At 41.6% G+C, this 24,387-nt stretch overlaps 1 protein-coding gene across 1 annotated transcript in view; it reads left to right on the forward strand.

The window, feature by feature from the left end:
• The window catches only part of LOC125885349 (phosphatidylinositol 4,5-bisphosphate 3-kinase catalytic subunit alpha isoform-like), a 78,758-nt gene that overhangs the window by 12,343 nt on the left and 42,028 nt on the right, over window positions 1-24,387 (forward strand). Inside the window, exons 10-11 of the mRNA XM_049570832.1 lie at window positions 80-189; window positions 293-434. Coding sequence (XP_049426789.1) covers window positions 80-189; window positions 293-434 — 252 coding nt within the window. The remainder of the gene's footprint in view (window positions 1-79; window positions 190-292; window positions 435-24,387) is intronic.

The following is a 24,387-nucleotide window of genomic DNA, read 5'->3' on the forward strand; positions in this document are numbered from 1 at the left end:
TCTCCACCTGTCTGTCTGACTCCAGCTGTCTGTCTCCACCAGTCTCACAGTCTCCACCTGTCTGTCCGTCTGTCTGCAGTACATCCGCTCCTGTATTATTGTGGGTCGTCTCCCTCACCTGATGCTGGTTTCTAAGGACAGTCTCTACTCTCAGCTTCCTGCCTCTGGCTTTGTCACGCCTTCGTACAGGTACAGCAGCCAATCAGCAGCTGTCACACAGGTATCACAGCCAATCAGGAGCCTGCACAGGTGTTCGGTATCAGGCGGAAGATGTTTGTTGTTTGTGTTTCAGTCGGAGGACTCCTCAGCCATCTCCCTGTCCAGGAGGAGGTGATGGTTCTCCTCCCCGCTCCCTGTGGGCCTTCAACACTCTGTTGAGGGTCCGCCTGCTCTGTGCCACCTACGTCAACGTCAACATCAGAGACATCGACAAGGTTTGTCTCTGGGTGTCCTTGGTCTGTCCTTACGTCTGTTCTCGTGAGACGTCTTCAGTCTAGGTGTGTGCTGTTCAGAGTCCCTGTGTAGACAAGAGGAAGTGTCCGTGCTCTGTCCCTTTATGGGAGACACTTGTCCCCACATCATGTTTAATAAAAGTCACTGTTCAGATTTTAATGTTATGTTTTGTCTTTCTGTGTGGTTGTAGCTGCCCTTGGCTTTATGAAACACGCAGAGAGTCTCCTTTACGGGTACAACAGTGGATTTTTATTCTCCATCCTCACCGTTTACACTGTGAAACTAAAAAGACGAATACAGCCAATTAAATCCTGTTCATCATGCATCAATACACAATATAAAACACAAGCTCCACATAGCAGCTAAACAAATTGGTCACTTTACAAACATTATTTAATGATTTTAATAATATATTTATCAAGAATTAAAATCATGAACGCACCTCGCTCTGCTCACCAAGGGTGCAAACTTTATTTAGCGTCCTCTTTTCCTCCTGTCAATCTGCCATTTCGGGCACTATCGCTACCCGACATAAAATTAAACACCAATTAACCAGGAGATTTAACAAACCATGAAACAACAAAGACAAATTTCAACAAAGGCACAAATAAATGTTAACTCACGGCTTTTCTGGAGGATCACCATTACTGTGAGGAGTCAAAAGAGGAAAAGAGGTAAGGAGGTACATAAAGCTTCCGGGCACTTCGCCCAGGTATTATGACACAGGTTACAGCGCCCACATCTGACAACCTCCACACATTGTGGGTCACTTACACTCCCACCAAATCGTGTCATAATGGACCAGCTCATCAAAGGTCAAACAATTCATAATTATACACGATTTCCAATCAACAAATGATTGTATATAAAATCATAAGCAATTTACACACATACATACATAGGCAGATTCAACCTTAATATGTCTGATGTGAATGTGTAACTGACAGCAAATTACTCGCTTTCAATGAGGAGCACAAGCTTCTGAATGGGACGTTCAATGATAGAGGACTTGGAGCAATTGCCTGCTTTGTTTGTTAGTCTTCGGTCTCCAACTTGTACCTTAACCCTGTGGACAAGGCCGTCAGTTCCCTCTACAGTTTCGACCACTCTTCCAAGTTGCCAATGTTGTCTCGAGAGAGTGTCCTCCTTAATGATGACAATGTCATCCACTGTTTCGCCGGATTCCGTGCCACCTTTGACCTCAAACCACCTCAAACCAAACCACCCTCATCAAGATGAGGTGGTTTGGAGTCAAAGGTTGAGGTGACATGGGGTCATTGATACCATCAACATTCAATGGCTGGCTATTAACAATAGCCATAGCTTCATAGAGCAGTGTTCTAAGGGAGGGGTCATCTAGCCTGCCCTGACTCTGAGCAACAGTCATGTTCAGTACATTACGAATGGTCCGAATTTGTCGCTCCCATACACCACCCGTGTGACTTGCTGAAGGGGCGATGAAGACGAACTCACACTGCTTGTTGGTCAGAAAAGCTTCCAGAGCCTTGATATCACATTGCTTGAGCGCTTCCTGGAATTCATTTTCCTACAAAATTTGTGCCTTGGTCACAACGGAGCTGCAGGACAGCCCCTCTGAGGCTGATAAAGCACCTCAAAGCATGAATGAAGGAGTCTGTGGATAAGTCTTCCAACATTTTGAGATGCACAGCCCGAGAGGCCAGGCAGGTGAAGATGAGCCCATACCTCTTGCACTCCTTGCAGCCTCGTTTGACAACAAATGGGACAAAACAATCCATTCAGCAGAACGAGAAAGGAGCTGAGACTTCAACACGTTCTCTGGGCAGCTGGGACATTTGTTGCTCCTCAGCAGGTCGTCTGAGCTTGCGACATGACACACATTTATGTATTAACTTGGCAACAGCTTTGCTCCCACCAATGGCCCAAAACCCATTTGCTCTAACTTCGATTAAAGTTTGACTCCGGCCTTGGTGACAGATCTGAACATGATAATGAGACAGAATCAACTGAGTAATGTGGTCATTTTTAGTAAGAATAACTGGCGTCTGTAGCTGCCTGTCAGTGCTCTCCCTAACCCGCGATTTCAAACTGATTTATTTTAGCTTTGGAGTGACTTTTAAGCTATCTGCTTGGACATCAGTTGTTTTTATTTTTGTTTTTATTTATTTCATTTAATCGGATGTTATTTTAATCACTGGAGGTCCAAGCATTAGGGGTTTTAACAGCCAGACATGGCCTGCTTGACAGGTGGGAAAACTTCCGCCAGCATAGCCTATATATGGCTACATCTATGCACACCGATGTGGACCCCCAGCTTGTAAAAGCAGACAAAAAGATTTCTGACCTGAAAGAGGACATTCGCCGGCTCTCTGGTGAGCTAAACATCAAATCCTCCATGCTGACCACTCTCCAGGACGTGGCTCATTAACAGTCGCTCCAGATCGCCTCACTCACGGCGGCCCTCCAGGACACGGTGCACTGGGATCCCAGCGCTTGGCCTCCACCGTCCTCCAGCTCAACACCGAGTCGCCGATTTTATTGTGGACAATTTTAACTGTAAATTAAAGTCAACACTTGATTCAGTGGCTCCACTTTTAACCAAAATCAGAAAAACAAAACCTACACCCCTGTGGAGAAATGATAATATCAAAAGACTGAAAAGAAAATGCAGGAGTACAGAGAGAAGGTGGAGAAAAAGCAAACTGACAGTTCATTTTGAAATATTACGCAAACAACTCAAATCCTACAATAATACAGTCAAACCGCTACAGCACCCTGGCATCGGACGGAGATCCAGACACTGGCACTGCAGACGCTGCTGCTGCGGCTCCTCCCCCGCCGACCGGTGCTGTTCCAGCCGCTCCCCGCTTGGAGGAGTCGGCCTCAGCGTCTAATGGTCCTGTGGCCTCCTTTCCGCTGGCCGGTGGTACACCTGCAGCACCCTACACGGATGGATCCACGTCTTCCTCGCTGGCACCTGTGGACCGGAGTGCCGCGGCTGCAGGACCCGACCATCGACTCCCATCCCGGACATCGGCTTCTGCGGCGCGTCGGAGGCTCCTAAAGGAGGCTGTACGGAGACGCTCCGGGGGACTCCTCTCCCACAGCCGGGATGGCGCTGCTCCTGCCGGGGCTCCTGCCCCCCCCGGTCATGCAGCATGGACCGTCCACCTGCCTCACGTGAATCACCCAATCCCCATCGTGTTCCTCCTCGTCCTCTTTTCCCTCCTTCCACCGTGTTGTTTGGAGACAGCATCATCAGGAATATTTGTTTCTTCAACGCCACAACTCACTGCTTTCCTGGAGCCACAGTCCCGGTCATCATTGACAAACTTCCACAACTGCTTCATTCACTCCCTTCCTCCATAAATCGGCTGATTTTCCATTTGGGCTTAAACGACACGCCCCGCTGGCAATCAGAGCAGACAAAAATGGATTTTGTTGCTCTTTTTAACCTTTAAAAAACTGTAGTAAGTCGGTCTTTATCAGCGGTCCCCTGCCAACACTGTCCCGCGGGGCAGAACGCTTCAGTCAGCTCCTCTCCCTCAATTCATGGGTCCAGGCTGCCTGTAGCACCTATGGTCTCACTTTTATCGACAATTTTAACTTATTTTGGAACCGGTCCTCTTTTTTCAGGGCTGACGGGCTTCACCCGAGCAGGCTGGGCAGCCGCATGTTAGCGGCTAACATTCAGCACGCTGTTCAGTGTGCCCCATGTGACTGACATACATTGGAAGCACACGCCCCCCTGCTTTCCTCTTTGGTTCATCCCCAACCCACTCCCACATCCACATCCATCCCAGTCAGAATCTCAAACAGATTTAACAGAACAACTTCACCATGGACCAATAGCAACCCCAAAAACTTAGTTCCCCTCACACCTGCTCCACACTCACCACATTGTGATGATGAGCGCATGTTCGGCACAGACATTAACCTGGCCGTGCTGAACGTGCGCTCTCTTTTAAATAAAACTTTGATCATAAATGACCTGATTTTAGATAACAAGTTGGACAGTATTCTTTTAACAGCAACATGGCTTGGCACTGACGCACCTGTTGTGCTCACCGAGGCCTGCCCAACAAATTTTAACTTTTTATTTTCTACTAGGGGGGTAAAAGAGGAGGCGGAACTGCATCTATAACCAGAAGCGCACTGCACTCAAATGAAGTTTCTTTTAACAGCTACTCATCATTTGAGTATCATGCCTTTGTTTTTAGCAGCCTCCCTATTCTTTGTATCACAGTTTACAGACCACCCCACCATTCCACCTCTTTTATCACTGATTTCTCAGAACTACTAACAATCATACACACCACCTATAACAGAATTTTAATAACTGGTGATTTTAATTTACATGTTGATAATACCTCAGATCCAATGTCCAGAGAATTTTTAAACCTTTTAACCTGCATGGATTTTAAACAACACGTCACACAGCCAACTCACAACAGAGGACACACCCTGGACCCTGGACCTGGTCATAACCTATGGCCTGTCCACTGGTGTGTCCTCTGTTGTTTACCTGGCTGTGTCCGACCACTACTGTGTGTATTTTAACATCAGCAGTTTTAGCCATCAGGAGGCCCCGGTGAGAACGGTGAGGAAACGCTACCTAACTTCTGAAGTGGCTGCAAATTTTATCCAGATTTTACAGAGCACTCCTGCAGAGATTTTACCAGCATCCTGTGATTTTATTGTGGACAATTTTAACTGTAAATTAGGGGTTTTAACAGCCAGACATGGCCTGCTTGACAGGTGGGAAAACTTCCGCCAGCATAGCCTATATATGGCTACATCTATGCACACCGATGTGGACCCCCAGCTTGTAAAAGCAGACAAAAAGATTTCTGACCTGAAAGAGGACATTCGCCGGCTCTCTGGTGAGCTAAACATCAAATCCTCCATGCTGACCACTCTCCAGGACGTGGCTCATTAACAGTCGCTCCAGATCGCCTCACTCACGGCGGCCCTCCAGGACACGGTGCACTGGGATCCCAGCGCTTGGCCTCCACCGTCCTCCAGCTCAACACCGAGTCGCCGATTTTATTGTGGACAATTTTAACTGTAAATTAAAGTCAACACTTGATTCAGTGGCTCCACTTTTAACCAAAATCAGAAAAACAAAACCTACACCCCTGTGGAGAAATGATAATATCAAAAGACTGAAAAGAAAATGCAGGAGTGCGGAGAGAAGGTGGAGAAAAAGCAAACTGACAGTTCATTTTGAAATATTACGCAAACAACTCAAATCCTACAATAATACAGTCAAACAGGCAAGAATATCCCACTTTTCAAAACTCATTTCCGATCATAAAAACAACCCCAAATTTCTTTTCTCCACCTTTGATCTTTTAACCAGCACCAATTTTAATAAACCATCCAACATATCAACAGATGCCCTCTGCGAGGACTTTGCAGACCACTTCTGAAGTAAAATCGATGACATCAGGTCCAGTCTTTTATACCAACAGAATGTAATTTTTAACACACCTGGATCATTGCTTTTACCTGAGGAAACACTGGAGGGTTTTGTCCTGGTTGATGCAAGGACACTTGGTCGAGTTTTCTCCCAGGTAAAGCCCACAACCTGCCTTTTAGATCCGATTCCCACATCACTTTTAAAGACATTTTATGGATTCTTTGAGGAACAGATTTTAAATATAGTGAATTACTCTCTTCAGACGGGTGTCTTCCCCACTGCCTTCAAAACAGCAGTGGTGAAGCCCCTTCTGAAGAAGAGTAATTTAGATTCCAACATTTTTAATAATTACCGACCTGTATCCAACTTACCATTTTTAAGTAAGATTTTAGAAAAACTGGTTTTTAACCAAGTAAATGATTTTTTAAAAAGAAACAGTATTTTAGAGAAATATCAGTCTGGTTTTAGGATGAACCACAGTACACAGACAGCCCTTTTAAAGATTTTAAATGAGATCAGGTTTAATGCCGATTCACAAAAACTCACAGTCTTGGTACTACTGGATCTACAGTAGACCATCACATTTTATTAAACAGACTCAGAAACCTGGTGGGCCTCTCTGGTACTGTTTTTAACTGGTTCAGCTCTTATCTCACAGATCGTTGTTTCTTTGTAAGTATGGATACATGTTCCTCAGGAACCCATGAAATCAGGTGTGGGGTGCCCCAGGGGTCAATTTTAGGTCCACTTCTTTTTAATCTATATATGCTTCCCCTTGGGGACGCCATCAAGAGGCACGGCATCAACTTCCACAGTTACGCAGATGACACACAGTTGTACATCGCCATGTCTCCTGATGACACAGGGCCAATTGATGCCCTTTTTAACTGCGTTGTAGACATCAAGTCATGGATGGCAGTGAATTTCCTGCAGCTCAACCAGGACAAAACAGAGGTTTTAGTCATTGGTCCTGAAGGCCAGAGAGAGAAACTTTTAACAAAACTACAGGATTTTAAACCTTCACAATGTGTGAAGAACCTGGGCGTCATTTTTGACTCTGAGCTTAGTTTTATTTCACACATAAAAAATGTAACAAAGATAGGTTTTTATCATCTTAAGAATATAGCCAGGGTCCGCCCGTTTCTCTCTCAGGCTAACACGGAGGTGCTGATGCATGCTTTTATCTCTTGTCATTTAGATTACTGTAATGCCTGCTCTCTGTTCCTCCCAGAAAGACTATCTCTAACCTGCAGCTACTCCAAAACTCAGCCGCACGAGTGCTGACGAGGACCAGAGGGGGGGCGCACATTACAGCAGTTTTAAAATGGCTGCATTGGCTCCCCGTGTGTTTCAGGATCGATTTTAAGGTTCTTTTATTAGTTTTTAAATGTCTTAACGGTCTTGGACCATCTTATTTATCTGACCTGCTTTTACCATATCAACGCTTACAGATCCTGAGGTCCTCCGGCACCGGCCTTTTAATCATTCCAAAAGTCAGAACTCAAACCCACGGGGAGGCTGCATTCAGCCATTATGGCCCTCACTTATGGAACAGCCTGCCAGAGAGCATCAGGACTGCAGAGACTGTTGATGTTTTTAAAAGGAGGCTCAAGACTCACCTTTTTAGTTTGGTTTTTAACTGATTTCTTTTACTCTTTTAATTCTTCTATTATGTTCTTTTTACTTTCTAATGCTTTTAAATGATTTATTTTTAAACCTTTATGCATTTTAGTCTCTAAATCTTTATTTATTTATTTATTTATTATTATTATTAATATTATTTTAATCTTTAACTCGGGGTGGTCTCTGTGGCGGCGCTCCCTGTGGCCGTGGGCTGTAGCGCCTCTCAGTGTGGATGAGCTCCCCATAGGTGGTTCTTTCCTCACCTGGTTCCTCAGTGCCCAGCCATGTTATAGACTATATTGACTGTGTGTGTGTGTGTGTGTGTGTGTTTATATGTGGGGGTGGGGGTGGGGGGTTTTCAATATGTATGTATTATTTTTGTTTGTTTTTATTCTGTGAAGCACTTTGTGCTGCATTTTTAATGTATGAAAAGTGCTATACAAATAAAGTTTGATTGATTGAGTGATTGACATCATAACTCAGGCTTGACCGTCTCAGGCTTCCACCAACACGGAGTAGTCCTCCTTCCAAAATGTGGTTGAGACAAAAAAGGGGACTTGAGCTCAGGAGACTGTTACCTTGAGAACCTTCTTGAAGCAACTTAAGTCCTCGAGGGAAAGCCTGCTCTTGAACCAGTTTAATAACCACCTCAGCTGCTTCAATACGTTCCTTGACTGTCAAAAGGTCTCCAGGATGTTTCTTGTGGGACCCCAGTCTTTTAATTCTTGCAACCACCTTGACAAGCATTCTCCAGTTGGAAAACCGCTTCAGTCGGCTTAGAATATCCTCACCCTCATTGACATTGGTGGTAAACACTTGAGTTGCCTTGACTTCAGGATCACCAACTAGCAGCTCTGTAGGAGGGTAGGATATAGAGAGCCACAAAAACTTGGGTCCTGACAGCCAGTTGGTTGAGGAGATGTCTACCACCCGAAGGCCCCTGGAAGCGTGGTTGGCTGGATTCTGTGCTGTGTCAACATAGTGCCACTGACTGGGGTTTGCGTTTTCTCTAATTAGTTGAACCCAATTTGCGACGAACACGTGAAACCTTCGAGCCTCATTGTTGATGTACGCCAGCAGCATTTGAGAGTCAGTCCAGAAAAATTCTTCAGCGATTTTCATCTCAAGCTCATTCCTCAGCATCACACTCATCCTGACCAATGTGACTGCTGCAGAGAGTTCCAGTCTTGGAACACTTGTAACTTTAGTAGGTGCAACCCTTGCCTTAGCCATGACAAGACTGCAGTGAACTTCGTTGTTGTCATTCTTGTATCTTAGGTAGGAGCAGGCTCCATATCCTGTATTACTGGCATCTGAAAAGTGGTGCAGTTCCACCCTGCTGATGTTACCAAAGTCTTGACCGTTCTTCCCCTCCTCCCACCGTGGACACAAGTTTTCGGGAAGTGAATCGTCCCATCCAATGCCTCTGCGACACAGCTCTTGTAGAATACACTTCCCAGTTAGAGTGAATGGAGCAACAAAACCAAGTGGGTTGTGCAGAGAGGCAACAGCTGACAGGACACCACGACGAGTTGGGGGAAAGTCCTTGGCATTGATATTAAAGCTCAAGGTGTCATTACTCACTGATCACTGAATGCGGAGTACTTGTCCTTCTGGGGTCGCATTTGGATTGAAGTTGACTGAGTCAGTGGTTGAGGCTCTTTCTGAGATAGCTAAGCAGGAGAGCACTTCCCTTTGGTTTGAGTCAAATTTATGAAGGCGTAGCCCTGCACATTTACACAGCTCCTGTGCTTCAGCAATCAGTTTCTTGGCTTCCTTGGCTGAAGATACACTGATAAGCCCATTGTCCACATAAAAGCTCCTTTCCAGGAAGGCTGATGCTGCAAGGTAGTCCATTTTGTGTTGTTGTGCTAGGTACTTCAAACTAAAATTGGCACATCTGGGGGAAGAGGCAGCACCAAAGAGATGGACAGTCATTCTGTATTCTTGAGGCTCCCTCTCCAACTGCCCATCCTCCCACCATAGAAACCTCAAGTAGTTATGCCCTTCAGGTGACACACTGAATTGGTGGAACATCTTTTCAATGTCACAGACCACAGCAACTGCATCCTTTCTAAACCAACACAAAACTCCAACTAATGAGTTTATTAGGTCTGGGCCAGTCAGAAGAGTGTCGTGAAGAGCAATACCACGATGCTTTGCCGAGCAATCAAAAACGACCTTCAATTTGCATGGCTTTCTGGGGTGGTACACCCCATGATGAGGGATGTACCACACAGTCTCTCCATGAGAAGCAGGAGGGGCAAGCTCTGCATCACTTTTGCTGATAATTTCTTTCATAAAGGCTGTGTAGTGGTCGTAATACTGCGTATTGTTCTTTAACTTTTTCTTAAGATGTTGGAGTCGAACAGCAACCAGCTTCCTGTTGTATGGCAATAATGGTAGACTATCACCCTTGAAGGGAAGGGGCATCTCATAATGTCCATCTGCTTTCTGTTGGATGTTATTACTGAGGAACTGAATAAATTGGACATCATCCTGAGACACATACTTGTCCTCACAGCTCCTTTCAATGAAGTCAGATTCAAGAACTTTTAACACGTCGGTGGCTGATGGCGTTTCCTTCACTGTAATACGATGCACAAAACTTTGGTTTCCTTGTCTATCCAAATGAGGATTTGTTGATACTATAATGCTCCATCCAAGTGTGGTCCTTTGTGCAAATGGTTCGTTTTCGCCGCCTGTGATGACCTCCAAAGGCGCCAGTGCTGATGGACAGTTGTAACCAATTAACAATCCAACTTCACAGTCCTGTAGTGGTAGTAACTCAGCTCCAAGGTGTTTTAAATGAGGCCACTGCTGCACTGTAGCTTTGGTGGGAATATGGGACTTATCAACTGGGATAAAGTCTCTTGTGTAGGCTTGCTTCAATTGGACATATATCAGAGTTGAATCCACGAACTTGTAGACCACATGTGGTTTTACTTGCTATAACTGTATTATATAACTGTATGGCTGTCATAGTGCTGAGCTTAAGTTGCACAGGTTGAACATCCACAGTGATTTCAGTTACTAAATCCTCCAAAATAAAGGTTGAGTCACTTTGAGTATCAAGTAGTGCATAGGTGAGAATTTCCCTCTGAGGCTCGGTTACTGATGACACAAAAACAGGAACGATACTAGAAGTGGCAGAAACATTGTGTGTCAAGGCATGAACCATAACCTTGTGAATAGCTGTGTCTGACAGATTTTCCGTGGCTTCAGAATCACTACTTGATCTTTCAGGATTTTGGTCTCTTTCTATGTGCAAGCAGGTTGGATGACGTCGGCCACATATGTTACAGGTGTGGCACCTCTTACAGTCCTTTGTAACATGTCCCTTTCTTAAGCAACCAAAGCAGAGATGGTTTTCATGAATGATGGCCCTTTTCTCATCAGCTGTTTTGGCTGCAAAGGTTGGACACCGAATGACACCCTGAAATTCGTCCTTACACACAACACAAGGCAGTTTTGGTGTTGAGTTTGAAGTTTCAAATGTTCCTGAATTAGGATTGTTAACCTTTGCACTTGTATTGAAAGTCTTGGCTCTTGTAGAAACCCTCACTTCAGCAGCTGTATTCATCAGGAGAGGGGCACAGGTGGGGTTGCATGCTATTCGGGCTTCTGTTCTCACAAAATCTGCAAAACGTGCAAGACTTGGATAGTCTCCGGATTTATCCAATTCTTCCAAAACAATTCGACTCCATTTGTATACCATACATTCAGGCAGTTTTTTAAGAGCCTTTGATTTTCTTCACAGTCATTTATAATGGCTAAGCCTTTGACTTGAGGGATGGCTTCCACACAACCCTGAAGGAAATCAGCAAACTCTCTGAGCGCAGTTGGATTGTTTGCAGATATTTTTGGCCACCTTGTAAGTTTATCTCTGAATGCTCTCTGAGCAATAAATGGATTTCCTTATCTGTCTTCCAACACTGCCCAGTCACCTCGATATGCTTCTTCTGAGTTACGGTAGAAAAATCCCTCGACAGCCTTGCATGCTTCTCCAGCGAGATAACTCTTTAAATAAAACATTTTTTCACTGACTGGGAGAGGCTTCTGGTCAATGAGGGCCATAAATGATATTTTCCAATCTATGAACTTTAAAGGATCACCAGTGAATATTATTGGTTCAGGCACAGGTAGACGGTTTAAAATGAGTGAGCTTACAAGTGCTTGGGTTAAGCTGAGATACTCTGGAGTTGTTGGTGCTTGACAGGCTGCTAAGTGGGGCTGGAATGGGACTGCTTCAGGGTCAAGAAAAGATCTGTTTTCAGGATTTTGACAGTCAACTTTAAATTTCTGGTCAGTCTCTTGAGAACCATTTTCAAAGGCAGTAGAGCTACTATATGCTTTCACTCGAGCAGCTGCAACCTTCACTTCATTGTCTGCTTGTAGCTGCCTTAATTTAGTCCTTTCTTCTTCTAGCTTTAATTTCATTTCAGCCTCTTTCTGCTTGATCTCTACTAGCATTTGTGTCTCTTTTAATTTCCATTCATTTTCTAATTTGTCAAGTTTTGCTTGTTGAGTATTCATTATTTGTATAGCCTTTGCTTGTTCTAGTTTGACTGCTAGTTCTGCCTCTGCGTCTGCACATTTACTTGAGGACATGGAGGCAATGCTCAGTTGACTACTGGATTCTTGTGACTTGTCAGAGATAACAGTTTCAGTATTTGTATTTCCAAAAACTGATCGATGTTCCTCCTTGTTTAACACCATTCTCACTCTTTCCTTCTCCAGCTGATCATTGAAGGGTTGTTCAACATTTTCCTGTCGTTTGTCGATGAATTTGCAGATTTCAGTTGTTAATATGATGCATGCGTCCATTCTCTTGACAATAACTGTAGTTGCAGTTTGGTTACGTCGAATGGGTTCATAATGGCGTTGTACTAAGGCACTCTTTTGTTTAATATCTGTCTTCATTTTATCCTGATCATCAGATGAACAAAAGGCTTTTGTCTCATTCGAACCTCCTTTGCTGTCTGTTTCCACGAGTCGTAAGCTTTGCTGAATTCCTTTTGATTTTTCTTTGCTTGCTGTTCACGCAATTTGAGTCCTTTCTCTGTTAAAGCTCTGTCACAGGAGCTGTATCTGCTATGTTGTGCCTCTTGGGGTTTGTCTGATTCTTCAGCAGGTGTTGACATTTTGTTTGTATGAAATTTGTCTCATTAACAATTTTAAAGGTGATTTATGTCTATTCAGATATAAATGAATGGTAGCTTTAATTTAATCCCTATGGAATTTTTTTTTTTTTTTAATACCATGTACATCAGACATTTACAATTTGTAGACGAAGGTTAAACAAAACAAGAGGATTTTTCCCTGAGCAAAGTAGCATTTAAATTTAGTCAGTCAGTTTTACTCTTTTAGGAATATTTGCTCAGGTTCAAGAGTTTTGCTTTCATGACACAATGTTTCACTCAATCACAATTAACATTAAGACTCAAGCCTTTACCTCAGTCATTATCACACATTTCATAAAACACTTTTAAACAAATAAGAACACAACAGACCTTTGACTTCTCCTTGCAGTCGTTTCATGTCATTAAAACGAAATGAATTTGAGGAAATGAGACCAGCTTGTATCAGTTCCTTTCACACCGACTTCAAGTTCGTTTTCCCTTCCTTTTTTTTTTTTTTTAAATGCAGAGAAAAAAGGACAGCGCCACCCGGTGCAAATCTCTTAGTGGTGCAGTAACTGTGGCACGTGTGGGTCGGCGTGGAGGATGAGGGATCTCTTTGCCGACAGCAGGCCGCCGGCAGCAGCGTAGTGGAGGTCTCGATTGTAGAGTCAAGTTTCACTGTAGCTGCCTTTGGCTTTATGAAACATGCAGAGAGTCTCCTTTACGGGTGCAACAGTGGATTTTTATTCTCCGTCTTCACCATTTACACCGTGAAACTAAAAAGATGAATACAGTCAGTTAAATCCTGTTCATCATGCATCAATACATAATATAAAACACAAGCTCCACATAGCAGCTGAACAAATTGGTCACATTGTGGGTCACTTTTTGTGTCTCTCTTTGGTTGTTTTGTGTCTCTGTGGTTGTTTTGTGTCTCTTTGTGGCTGTTTTGTGTCTCTCTGTGGTGGTTTTGTGTCTCTCTTTGGTTGTTTTGTGTCTCTCTTTGGTTGTTTTGTGTCGCTTTGTGGTTGTTTTGTGTCTCTTTGGTTGTTTTGTGTCTCTTTGATGGTTTTGTGTCTCTTTGAGGTTGTTTCGTGTCTCTGTGGTTGTTTTTTGTCTCTTTGGTTGTTTTGTGTCTCTTTGGTGGTTTTGTGTGTCTGTGGTTGTTTTGTGTCTCTTTGTGGTTGTTTTGTGTCTCTCTGGTTGTTTTGTGTCTCTGTGGTTGTTTTTTGTCTCTTTGGTTGTTTTGTGTCTCTGTGGTTGTTTTGTGTCTCTGGTTGTTGTGTGTCTCTGGTTGCTTTGTGTCTCTTTGGTTGTTTTGTGTCTCTTTGAGGTTGTTTTGTGTCTCTTTGGTTGTTTTGTGTCTCTCTGGTTGTTTTGTGTCTCTGTGGTTGTTTTTTGTCTCTTTGGTTGTTTTGTGTCTCTGTGGTTGTTGTGTGTCTCTCTGGTTGTTTTGTGTCTCTGTGGTTGTTTTTTGTCTCTTTGGTTGTTTTGTGTCTCTTTGGTGGTTTTGTGTCTCTTTGATTGTTTTGTGTCTCTGTGGTTGTTTTGTGTCTCTTTGTGGTTGTTTTGTGTCTCTGTGGCTGTTTTTTGTCTCTTTGTGGTTGTTTTGTGTCTCTTTGGTGGTTTTTTGTCTCTGTGAGGTTGTTTTGTGTCTCTTTGTGGTTGTTTTGTGTCTCTCTGGTTGTTTTGTGTCTCTTTGTGGTTGTTTTGTGTCTCTCTGGTTGTTTTGTGTCTCTGTGGTTGTTTTGTGTCTCTGGTTGTTGTGTGTCTGTGGTTGCTTTGTGTCTCTTTGGTTGTTTTGTGTCTCTTTGTGGTTGTTTTGTGTCTCTGTGGTTGTTGTGTGTCTCTTTGGTTGTTTTGTTTCTCTTTGGTTGTTTTGTGTCTCTCTTTGGTTGTTTTGTGCCTCTTTGTGGTTGTTTTGTGTCTCTTTGGTTGTTTTGTGTCTCTTTGTGGTTGTTTTGTGTCGCTTTCATGGTTTTGTGTCTCTTTGTGGTTGTTTTGTGTCTCTGTGGTTGTTTTTTTGTCTCTTTGGTTGTTTTGTGTCTCTTTGGTGGTTTTGTGTCTCTGTGGTTGTTTTGTGTCTCTTTGTGGTTGTTTTGTGTCTCTCTGGTTGTTGTGTGTCTGTGGTTGCTTTGTGTCTCTTTGGTTGTTTTGTGTCTCTTTGTGGTTGTTTTGTGTCTCTGTGGTTGTTGTGTGTCTCTTTGGTTGTTTTGTTTCTCTTTGGTTGTTTTGTGTCGCTTTGTGGTTGTTTTGTGTCTCTTTGGTTGTTTTGTGCCTCTTTGTGGTTGTTGTGTGTCTCTTTGTGGTTGTTTTGTGTCTCTGTGGTTGTTGTGTGTCTCTTTGGTTGTTTTGTGTCTCTCTTTGGTTGTTTTGTGTCGCTTTGTGGTTGTTTTGTGTCTCTTTGGTTGTTTTGTGCCTCTTTGTGGTTGTTTTGTGTCTCTTTGATGGTTTTGTGTCTCTTTGAGGTTGTTTCGTGTCTCTGTGGTTGTTTTTTGTCTCTTTGGTTGTTTTGTGTCTCTTTGGTGGTTTTGTGTCTCTGTGGTTGTTTTGTGTCTCTTTGTGGTTGTTTTGTGTCTCTCTGGTTGTTTTGTGTCTCTGTGGTTGTTTTTTGTCTCTTTGGTTGTTTTGTGTCTCTTTGGTGGTTTTGTGTCTCTGTGGTTGTTTTGTGTCTCTGGTTGTTGTGTGTCTGTGGTTGCTTTGTGTCTCTTTGGTTGTTTTGTGTCTCTGTGGTTGCTTTGTGTCTCTTTGGTTGTTTTGTGTCTCTTTGAGGTTGTTTTGTGTCTCTGTGGTTGTTGTGTGTCTCTTTGGTTGTTGTGTGTCTCTTTGGTTGTTTTGTGTCTCTCTTTGGTTGTTGTGTGTCGCTTTGTGGTTGTTTTGTGTCTCTTTGGTTGTTTTGTGCCTCTTTGTGGTTGTTTTGTGTCTCTTTGGTTGTTTTGTGTCTCTGTGGTTGTTTTGTTTTGTGTCTCTTTGGTTGTTTTGTGTCTCTCTTTGGTTGTTGTGTGTCGCTTTGTGGTTGTTTTGTGTCTCTTTGGTTGTTTTGTGCCTCTTTGTGGTTGTTTTGTGTCTCTTTGAGGTTGTTTTGTGTCTCTGTGGTTGTTGTGTGTCTCTTTGGTTGTTTTGTGTCTCTTTGGTTGTTGTGTGTCGCTTTGTGGTTGTTTTGTGTCTCTTTGGTTGTTTTGTGCCTCTTTGTGGTTGTTTTGTATCTCTTTGGTTGTTTTGTGTCTCTTTGTGGTTGTTTTGTGTCGCTTTGATGGTTTTGTGTCTCTGTGGTTGTTTTGTGTCTCTTTGTGGTTGTTTTGTGTGTCTGGTTGTTTTGTGTCTCTGTGGTTGTTTTTTGTCTCTTTGGTTGTTTTGTGTCTCTTTGGTGGTTTTGTGTCTCTGTGGTTGTTTTGTGTCTCTGGTTGTTGTGTGTCTGTGGTTGCTTTGTGTCTCTTTGGTTGTTTTGTGTCTCTTTGAGGTTGTTTTGTGTCTCTGTGGTTGTTGTGTGTCTCTTTGGTTGTTTTGTGTCTCTTTGGTTGTTTTGTGTCTCTCTTTGGTTGTTGTGTGTCTCTCTGGTTGTTTTGTGTCTCTGTGGTTGTTTTTTGTCTCTTTGGTTGTTTTGTGTCTCTCTTTGGTTGTTGTGTGTCGCTTTGTGGTTGTTTTGTGTCTCTTTGGTTGTTTTGTGCCTCTTTGTGGTTGTTTTGTGTCTCTTTGGTTGTTTTGTGTCTCTCTTTGGTTGTTGTGTGTCGCTTTGTGGTTGTTGTGTGTCTCTTTGGTTGTTTTGTGTCTCTTTGGTTGTTTTGTGTCTCTCTTTGGTTGTTGTGTGTCGCTTTGTGGTTGTTTTGTGTCTCTTTGGTTGTTTTGTGCCTCTTTGTGGTTGTTTTGTGTCTCTTTGAGGTTGTTTTGTGTCTCTGTGGTTGTTGTGTGTCTCTTTGGTTGTTTTGTGTCTCTTTGGTTGTTGTGTGTCGCTTTGTGGTTGTTTTGTGTCTCTTTGGTTGTTTTGTGCCTCTTTGTGGTTGTTTTGTATCTCTTTGGTTGTTTTGTGTCTCTTTGTGGTTGTTTTGTGTCGCTTTGATGGTTTTGTGTCTCTTTGTGGTTGTTTTTGGGGGTAATTTGTTTTGTGTCTCTTTGGTTGTTTTGTGTCTCTCTTTGGTTGTTGTGTGTCGCTTTGTGGTTGTTTTGTGTCTCTTTGGTTGTTTTGTGCCTCTTTGTGGTTGTTTTGTGTCTCTTTGAGGTTGTTTTGTGTCTCTGTGGTTGTTGTGTGTCTCTTTGGTTGTTTTGTGTCTCTCTTTGGTTGTTGTGTGTCGCTTTGTGGTTGTTTTGTGTCTCTTTGGTTGTTTTGTGCCTCTTTGTGGTTGTTTTGTATCTCTTTGGTTGTTTTGTGTCTCTTTGTGGTTGTTTTGTGTCGCTTTGATGGTTTTGTGTCTCTGTGGTTGTTTTGTGTCTCTTTGTGGTTGTTTTGTGTCTCTCTGGTTGTTTTGTGTCTCTGTGGTTGTTTTTTGTCTCTTTGGTTGTTTTGTGTCTCTTTGGTGGTTTTGTGTCTCTGTGGTTGTTTTGTGTCTCTGGTTGTTGTGTGTCTGTGGTTGCTTTGTGTCTCTTTGGTTGTTTTGTGTCTCTTTGAGGTTGTTTTGTGTCTCTGTGGTTGTTGTGTGTCTCTTTGGTTGTTTTGTGTCTCTTTGGTTGTTTTGTGTCTCTTTGGTTGTTGTGTGTCGCTTTGTGGTTGTTTTGTGTCTCTTTGGTTGTTTTGTGCCTCTTTGTGGTTGTTTTGTGTCTCTCTTTGGTTGTTGTGTGTCGCTTTGTGGTTGTTTTGTGTCTCTTTGGTTGTTTTGTGCCTCTTTGTGGTTGTTTTGTGTCTCTTTGGTTGTTTTGTGTCTCTCTTTGGTTGTTGTGTGTCGCTTTGTGGTTGTTGTGTGTCTCTTTGGTTGTTTTGTGTCTCTTTGGTTGTTTTGTGTCTCTTTGGTTGTTGTGTGTCGCTTTGTGGTTGTTTTGTGTCTCTTTGGTTGTTTTGTGCCTCTTTGTGGTTGTTTTGTGTCTCTTTGAGGTTGTTTTGTGTCTCTGTGGTTGTTGTGTGTCTCTTTGGTTGTTTTGTGTCTCTTTGGTTGTTTTGTGCCTCTTTGTGGTTGTTTTGTATCTCTTTGGTTGTTTTGTGTCTCTTTGTGGTTGTTTTGTGTCGCTTTGATGGTTTTGTGTCTCTTTGTGGTTGTTTTGTGTCTCTGTGGTTGTTTTGTGTCTCTTTGTGGTTATTTTGTGTCGCTTTGATGGTTTTGTGTCTCTGTGGTTGTTTTGTGTCTCTGTGGTTGTTTTGTGTCTCTTTGTGGTTGTTTTGTGTCTCTTTGTGGTTATTTTGTGTCGCTTTGATGGTTTTGTGTCTCTTTGTGATTGTTTTTTTTGTGACCAACTTTTTATTATTTTTTAGTTGTATTTTTCAAGGGAGGTAGATAAGGGTTATTTTCCACTCAGAGCATTCACATTCTATACATTTGCCACACTGGAAGAAATGTTCACTGGTATTCTTAAACTAAAGAAAAAAGAAAATAAAATTGATAACATTCAATTAGGAAACCAAGACAGAGCAGAGAAAACAAAATGAGGGAAAAAAATGAAATAATAATAAATAAATAAAATAAACAAACAAATAACTGAATAATAATTAAATATATGGACCTATAATGAGAAGCAAAGTACAGTAAATTGGGCGTCTTGTTTACATAGCAGAGAACCTAACTTGAGAGATAGAGGTCTTAACTTGATCTAAAATGGAATTCCAACTCTCTATTGTTTACTGACGAGCACCATTTAATCTTGCTGTGGATAATTCTAATAAAACAGTGTCTGCAAGTGATTGTTTCCATTGGTTAAGGGACGGAGTATGAGGAGGCTGCCATCTGAGTACTAACATGTTTTTTTTGCTGCTGTGCTTCCTGCTAGCCAAAAACGTCTTTGATATGAATTTAGGGTTAATACATCGTTATTATCGGAGCAACGTTTTTAGGGAGCAAGGTATATTTATTTGTAATACTGTAGAAAGATAGTTAGAAACTTGCTCCCAAAAAGATTTAACCATGGGACACTCCCACATCATGTGTAAGAAAGTACCAGTAACTTTTAAAGGGCAAAGTAAACAATTTGGTGAATGTCATAATTTCATTCTATGGGATTTTTGGGGAATCAAATAACTTCTATGGGCGAAATTAAAATGAATCAGCTGATGATTTAGGTTTCGGGATGCCATATAAATATTTCCCCAGACTTTGTCCCAGTTTATATGATGTTGTGTGTCAAGATCAAAATTCCAAGCTTGAATGGCAGATGGTGAAGATGCTGTTCTTTTTAACAAATCTATATATATTATGGAAACATTTAGGAAAAATAAAATAAAAATAAATAAAGGATGATTGGGGGCGGCACGGTGGTGTGGTGGTTAGCACTCTCGCCTCACAGCAAGAGGGTTGCCGGTTCGATCCCGGGCGTGGGAGCCCTTCTGTGCGGAGTTTGCATGTTCTCCCCGTGTCAGCGTGGGTTCTCTCCGGGCACTCCGGCTTCCTCCCACAGTCCAAAGACATGCAGGTTAATTGGTGACTCTAAATTGTCCGTAGGTGTGAATGTGAGCGTGAATGGTTGTCTGTCTCTATGTGTCAGTCCTGTGATAGTCTGGTGACCTGTCCAGGGTGAACCCTGCCTCTCACCCAGTGTCAGCTGGGATAGGCTCCAGCCCCCCTGCAACCCTCAAGAGGATGAAGCGGTTAGAAGATGAATGAATGAATGAAAGGATGATTGGGTGGTTGAGACCATGGAACGCCATAGGCCCACATAGCTGAGTGAAGTTGTAAGTGTAAAAAGAAAGAGGAGCCAGGCAAATTATAATAATCTTTCAGATCTGGAAAAAAGGCTCTGAGACCATTAGGATCCATGACATCCCCTAAAGTATGTAAGCCTGAGTTGGACCACTGGTAAGATACAAAACAGGAACCACCCTTACGTAATGAGGGATTATGAGCCACATGTGCCACTTAATGTCCCAGTTATGTACCTTTTGATATTTACGCCAAGTTGACACCGCATGAGAAATTACTGGCCCAAGCTTAATTTACAGTGCTTTAAAGAAATATATGTAATAAGAAGGTCTTGCAGGTGAATAGATGCAACAATATTTTTTTCAATCCCTATCCAGGGGACATTAGTGATAGGATCAAACCAGCTTAATAAAGGGCAAATTGAAAAGGCATAAGAATACAATTTAAAATTTGCGACAGCAAGTCCACCAGCTTGTTTGCTATTCTGCAAAGCTGAGAGTTTGACATGAGCTTGCTTACCTTTCCAGATGAATTTTGAAACATTTTTATGTAGTTTCGCTCAATAATCACCGAGAGAAGAAATAGGAATCATAGAACTACAAAAATTAATTGGAGGCAGTATATTAATTTTAATGACAGAGATTCTTCCTGACAGAGAAACAGGAATATTACACCATCTGTTTAGATCATCTATGATTGATGTAGGAATTTTACTATAATTCATGTTTACAATTTTTTTCAATTTAAGGGAATATATCTATGTCCAAATATTTGAAATGAGATACAACAGGGATCTGATGAGTGGGAGTACATTTGGGAGGGGTCTTAAGATACATTAAAGATGATTTAGACCAATTTATTTTATAACTTGAAATTTAACTAAAAGTATTAAAAATATCAAGAAGATTTGAGAATGAGAAGTGCCCTCTAGATATAGCAGTATGTCATCATCATAAAGAGAAATATGATGATCAGTAGAATTAACAGTGATTGGTTTGATATGTTTCGACTGACGAATAGTTTGAGCTAATGGTTCCATGGATAAAATAAATAAGACAGGACAGATTGGATCTCCCTACCTATTCCCACATGTAATTTTAAAAGAAGGGGAGCACATGTTACCTGTTATAACACTAGCAGATGGATTAGCAAATGGTATTTTAATCATGTTTATAATCTTTCACCCAGTCCCATATATTTTAAGACGGACTAGAGATAAGACCACTCTAGGCAATCAGTAGCCTTTTCAGCGTCATGGAAAGAACTGCTGAAGAGGCCTTTGCATCTGGAGAAAAATTGACAATATGAAAAAGACGGCGTAAGTCATCTGAAGAAAGTCTTTTCTTCACAAAACCACTTTGGTCTGGGTGAATCAATTTAGGTAGAAAGAATTCAAGGCGACAAGATAAAATTTTGGAAAATAATTTAACATCAGTATTTATCAATAATAGTGGGCACCAATTAGAGCAATGATTTGAGTCTTTGCCTTTTTTCAGCAAAAGTGAGATTAAAGACATGTTTACATCTCTCCCAAATGAACCTTTAGAAATGGCTGTATTAAACATCTCCAGTAATAATGGACCAAATTGATCCCAAAATTTAAAATAAAATTCAGGAGGAATGCCGTCCCAGCCAAGTGATCTGCCTTTATTCATGGTTTCTAAAGATGTTCTAAGCTCCTGTAGAGATAATGGATCACCCAGTGAACTTGATTTGGCTGCCGATAAGACAGGGAGTTTAAGCCCTTTTAAAAATATATCAATCTCTACAGAAGAAGGCTCACCTTCTGATGTATATAGTTTATTGTAAAAATTAGCAAATCTGAGATTAATTAAACTTGGATCAGTAAACGAATCACCATCTTCTGATATGATAGATGCAATATTCGCTAAATGGTCGCTATTACGTAATTTGTTGGCCAGAAACTGGCTCGGTTGATTGCCATGAAAATAATGATTAACTCGAGCTCTATGGATGGTAAATTAAGCTCTATTCCTAATCACAATATTTAATTCAGTCTTAATTGTAGCAAGAGTGTGGGCCACATTTTGAGAGTAGTTTCTCTGTTGTGAAAGCTCCAGGACAGATAACAGACTTTCTAATTCAGATATTTTCTTCAAATGTAATTTATTAAGACCTGAAGCAAATGCAGTAGTATTATTTCTTCCAAAGCCTTTAATGGCATCCCATAATACACGGAAATCATCAACTGAGTTTTTGTTTATCATTATGAAATAACTTAGTTCATTTTGAAATTGTTCACAAAATGCTTGATTATCCAGTAAAGTACAGTTAAAGCGCCATCTATTGGCTTTTTGTTTGAACTGAGATAACTGGAGTTGACAGCAATAGGCATGATGATCTGATAAACTCATGGGTCGAATTTCAGTTTTTTTAACAAAAGAAAATAATGATGAGGATATCAAAATAAAATCGATCCGAGAGAAAGACTGATGTCTGTTAGAATAAAAAGTAAATTCTTTGATGCCTGGATTATGTGCTCGCCTTAAAGTCTGACATTACATGTCTCAATGCATTTGAGGACCTACAATTATAATTAACTGTCTTAGATTTGTCATAGATATGGTCCACCACAGCATTCATATCGGTCCCAATAAACAATTGAAAGTCAGATAAACCCATCAGTATATTAGTTAAAGACTGGAAAAATTTTTGTCCGTAACAGTTGGGTGCATACACACTGACTAAAGCTATTTTTATACCGTTAAAAATACATTTGAGAAAAGTGATTCTGCCACCCTGATCACTGTCTTTATCTGTAATAGAAATTTTAAGTTTATTATCAATAATAATAGCAACTCCCTTAGTTTTACTTAGTGCTGAAGAGAAAGCAGATACTTTATAACGATGATTTTCCAATCTATATATATCTTTCTTAGTTAAATGAGTTTCTTGTAACATGGCAATCTCAACTTTATTTCTTCATAAAATGTCAAGACAGCTAGCCCGTTTAATAGGAGAGTTAAGACTTTTAAGGTTCCATGAAAGAATAGCTAGTGAGGCCATTCTGATTTAAAAAAATAGAGTATAAATATAATATTCAGTTCTTTTTTATTAAGAAGCCCATGTAATGGAAAAAAACAAAAAAGGAAGGTCCATAGAAAATAAAACCCCTTAATCAACACCAAATATATCCTTTCCAAAAAATAGGAGCAAATAAAATAGAAACAGTGGTCGGCGTCCCTCCCAGTAAATCCTCCCCGCTCTGCATAGATAGCACAGGGATGCAGCATAACTCCAAATGGCAGCCAATCTCCTATAGGTCCTTTAAGGATGCAATGCACTGGTCAGCCATCAGTACAACATTAATGGGCTTCATAAATATATGTCACAAACATAGGTCACAAATAAGATGAATCAAATAGACTAGGGCCTCTTTATGCCCCAATACATCTATTTTATATAATTTCCTAAATTTATTGACTACTTCATTTCCTGTTGTTAAAACATGCCGCCCCTCAATGTTGACCAATAGCAGCCAAGTACCTCACCATTCTCAAATTTAATATATCCTGAATGAAGTACTAAATGAAGAAATGCAGCATAGTCTAATGAAAAGACAGGAGAAAAAATCATATACCCATACACACATAGACACACACACACACACACACACACATACACACGTGTGTGCACACATATACACACCCATGTGCACGACGCAATATTGCTATCATCATTATCATCCAGGACACATAACCCGATGATAATATCATAACTCATACAACAAAGTAAGCCAATTGTTAAACCTAAAAACAAAACAAGAAGATAATAAATATATTGTCCTGTAGTTTAAATAAGTTTAAATAAGGGTTACTCGAGACAGTACCTGATTTTAGTAGGTCGCATGGTCGATCAGCCCTTAGTGGAAGAAGCATCGTCCGTATTATCGCCATAGTTTATGCACAGAAAAAAAGGAGGGGAGAAAAAAACACAAAACAAAACAAAAACTTGTGCGGCCGTTACGTCATGGGAGCTGATTGTAGAAAGTCAATGTGGGCCCATGTATGCATGCATGAATGAATGAATCAATCAGTCAATTTTATTTATAAAGCCCAATATCACAAATCAAAATTTGCCTCACAGGGCTTTACAGCATACGACATCCCTCTGTCCTTATGACCCTCACAGCTGATCAGGAAAAACTCAGGAAGAGCAACTGAGGAGGGATCCCTCTTCCAGGACGGACAGACGTGCAATAGATGTCGTATAGAACAGATCAGCATGATAAATTAACAGTAATCCACATGACACAATGAGACAGACAGAGAGAGAGAGAGAGAGAGAGAGAGAGAGAGATGCAGGTAATGACAGTAGCTTACAACAACATTATTGAAAGTAATAATATTATAGTTATAGTTCTGGCTACTGTGGTACAATATGTTGAAAGTATGTATTAATACCTGGCAGTATACATGTGTGACAATAGTCATATGTGTATAATAACAGTAGAAGTATGACTAATGACTAATGATGGCAGCAGCAGCAGGAGGCATCTGGCAGGACCACGGCAGCAGCACAACCACACACGTCACGCTGTCCAGGCACCGCTGTGATATGAGTTAATCTGAGAGACAGTGGAGCACAAAGGCTCCGGAGAAGAAGCCGAGTTAGTGACATCCAGAATGGCCGAGTTAGCTAGATGCAGTAATAGAATACGAGAGAGAGAGAGAGAGAGAGAGAGAGAGAGAGAGAGAGAGAAGGTGCCCGGTGTATTATAGGGGGTCCTCCAGCAGACTAGGCCTAAGTCAGCCTAACTAGGGGCTGGTACAGGGCAAGCCTGAGCCAGCCCTAACTATAAGCTTTATCAAAGAGGAAAGTCTTAAGTCTAGTCTTAAATGTGGAGACGGTGTCTGCCTCCCGGACCGTAACAGGAAGATGATTCCACAGGAGAGGAGCCTGATAGCTGAAGGCTCTGGCTCCTGATCTACTTTGGAGACTTTAGAGACCACGAGTAACCCTGCGTTCTCAGAGCGCAGTGTTCTGGTGG

The sequence above is a fragment of the Epinephelus fuscoguttatus genome, unplaced genomic scaffold (assembly GCF_011397635.1).
Source record: "Epinephelus fuscoguttatus unplaced genomic scaffold, E.fuscoguttatus.final_Chr_v1 AP022699.1".
In the NCBI taxonomy this organism is placed as follows: Eukaryota; Metazoa; Chordata; class Actinopteri; order Perciformes; family Serranidae; genus Epinephelus; species Epinephelus fuscoguttatus.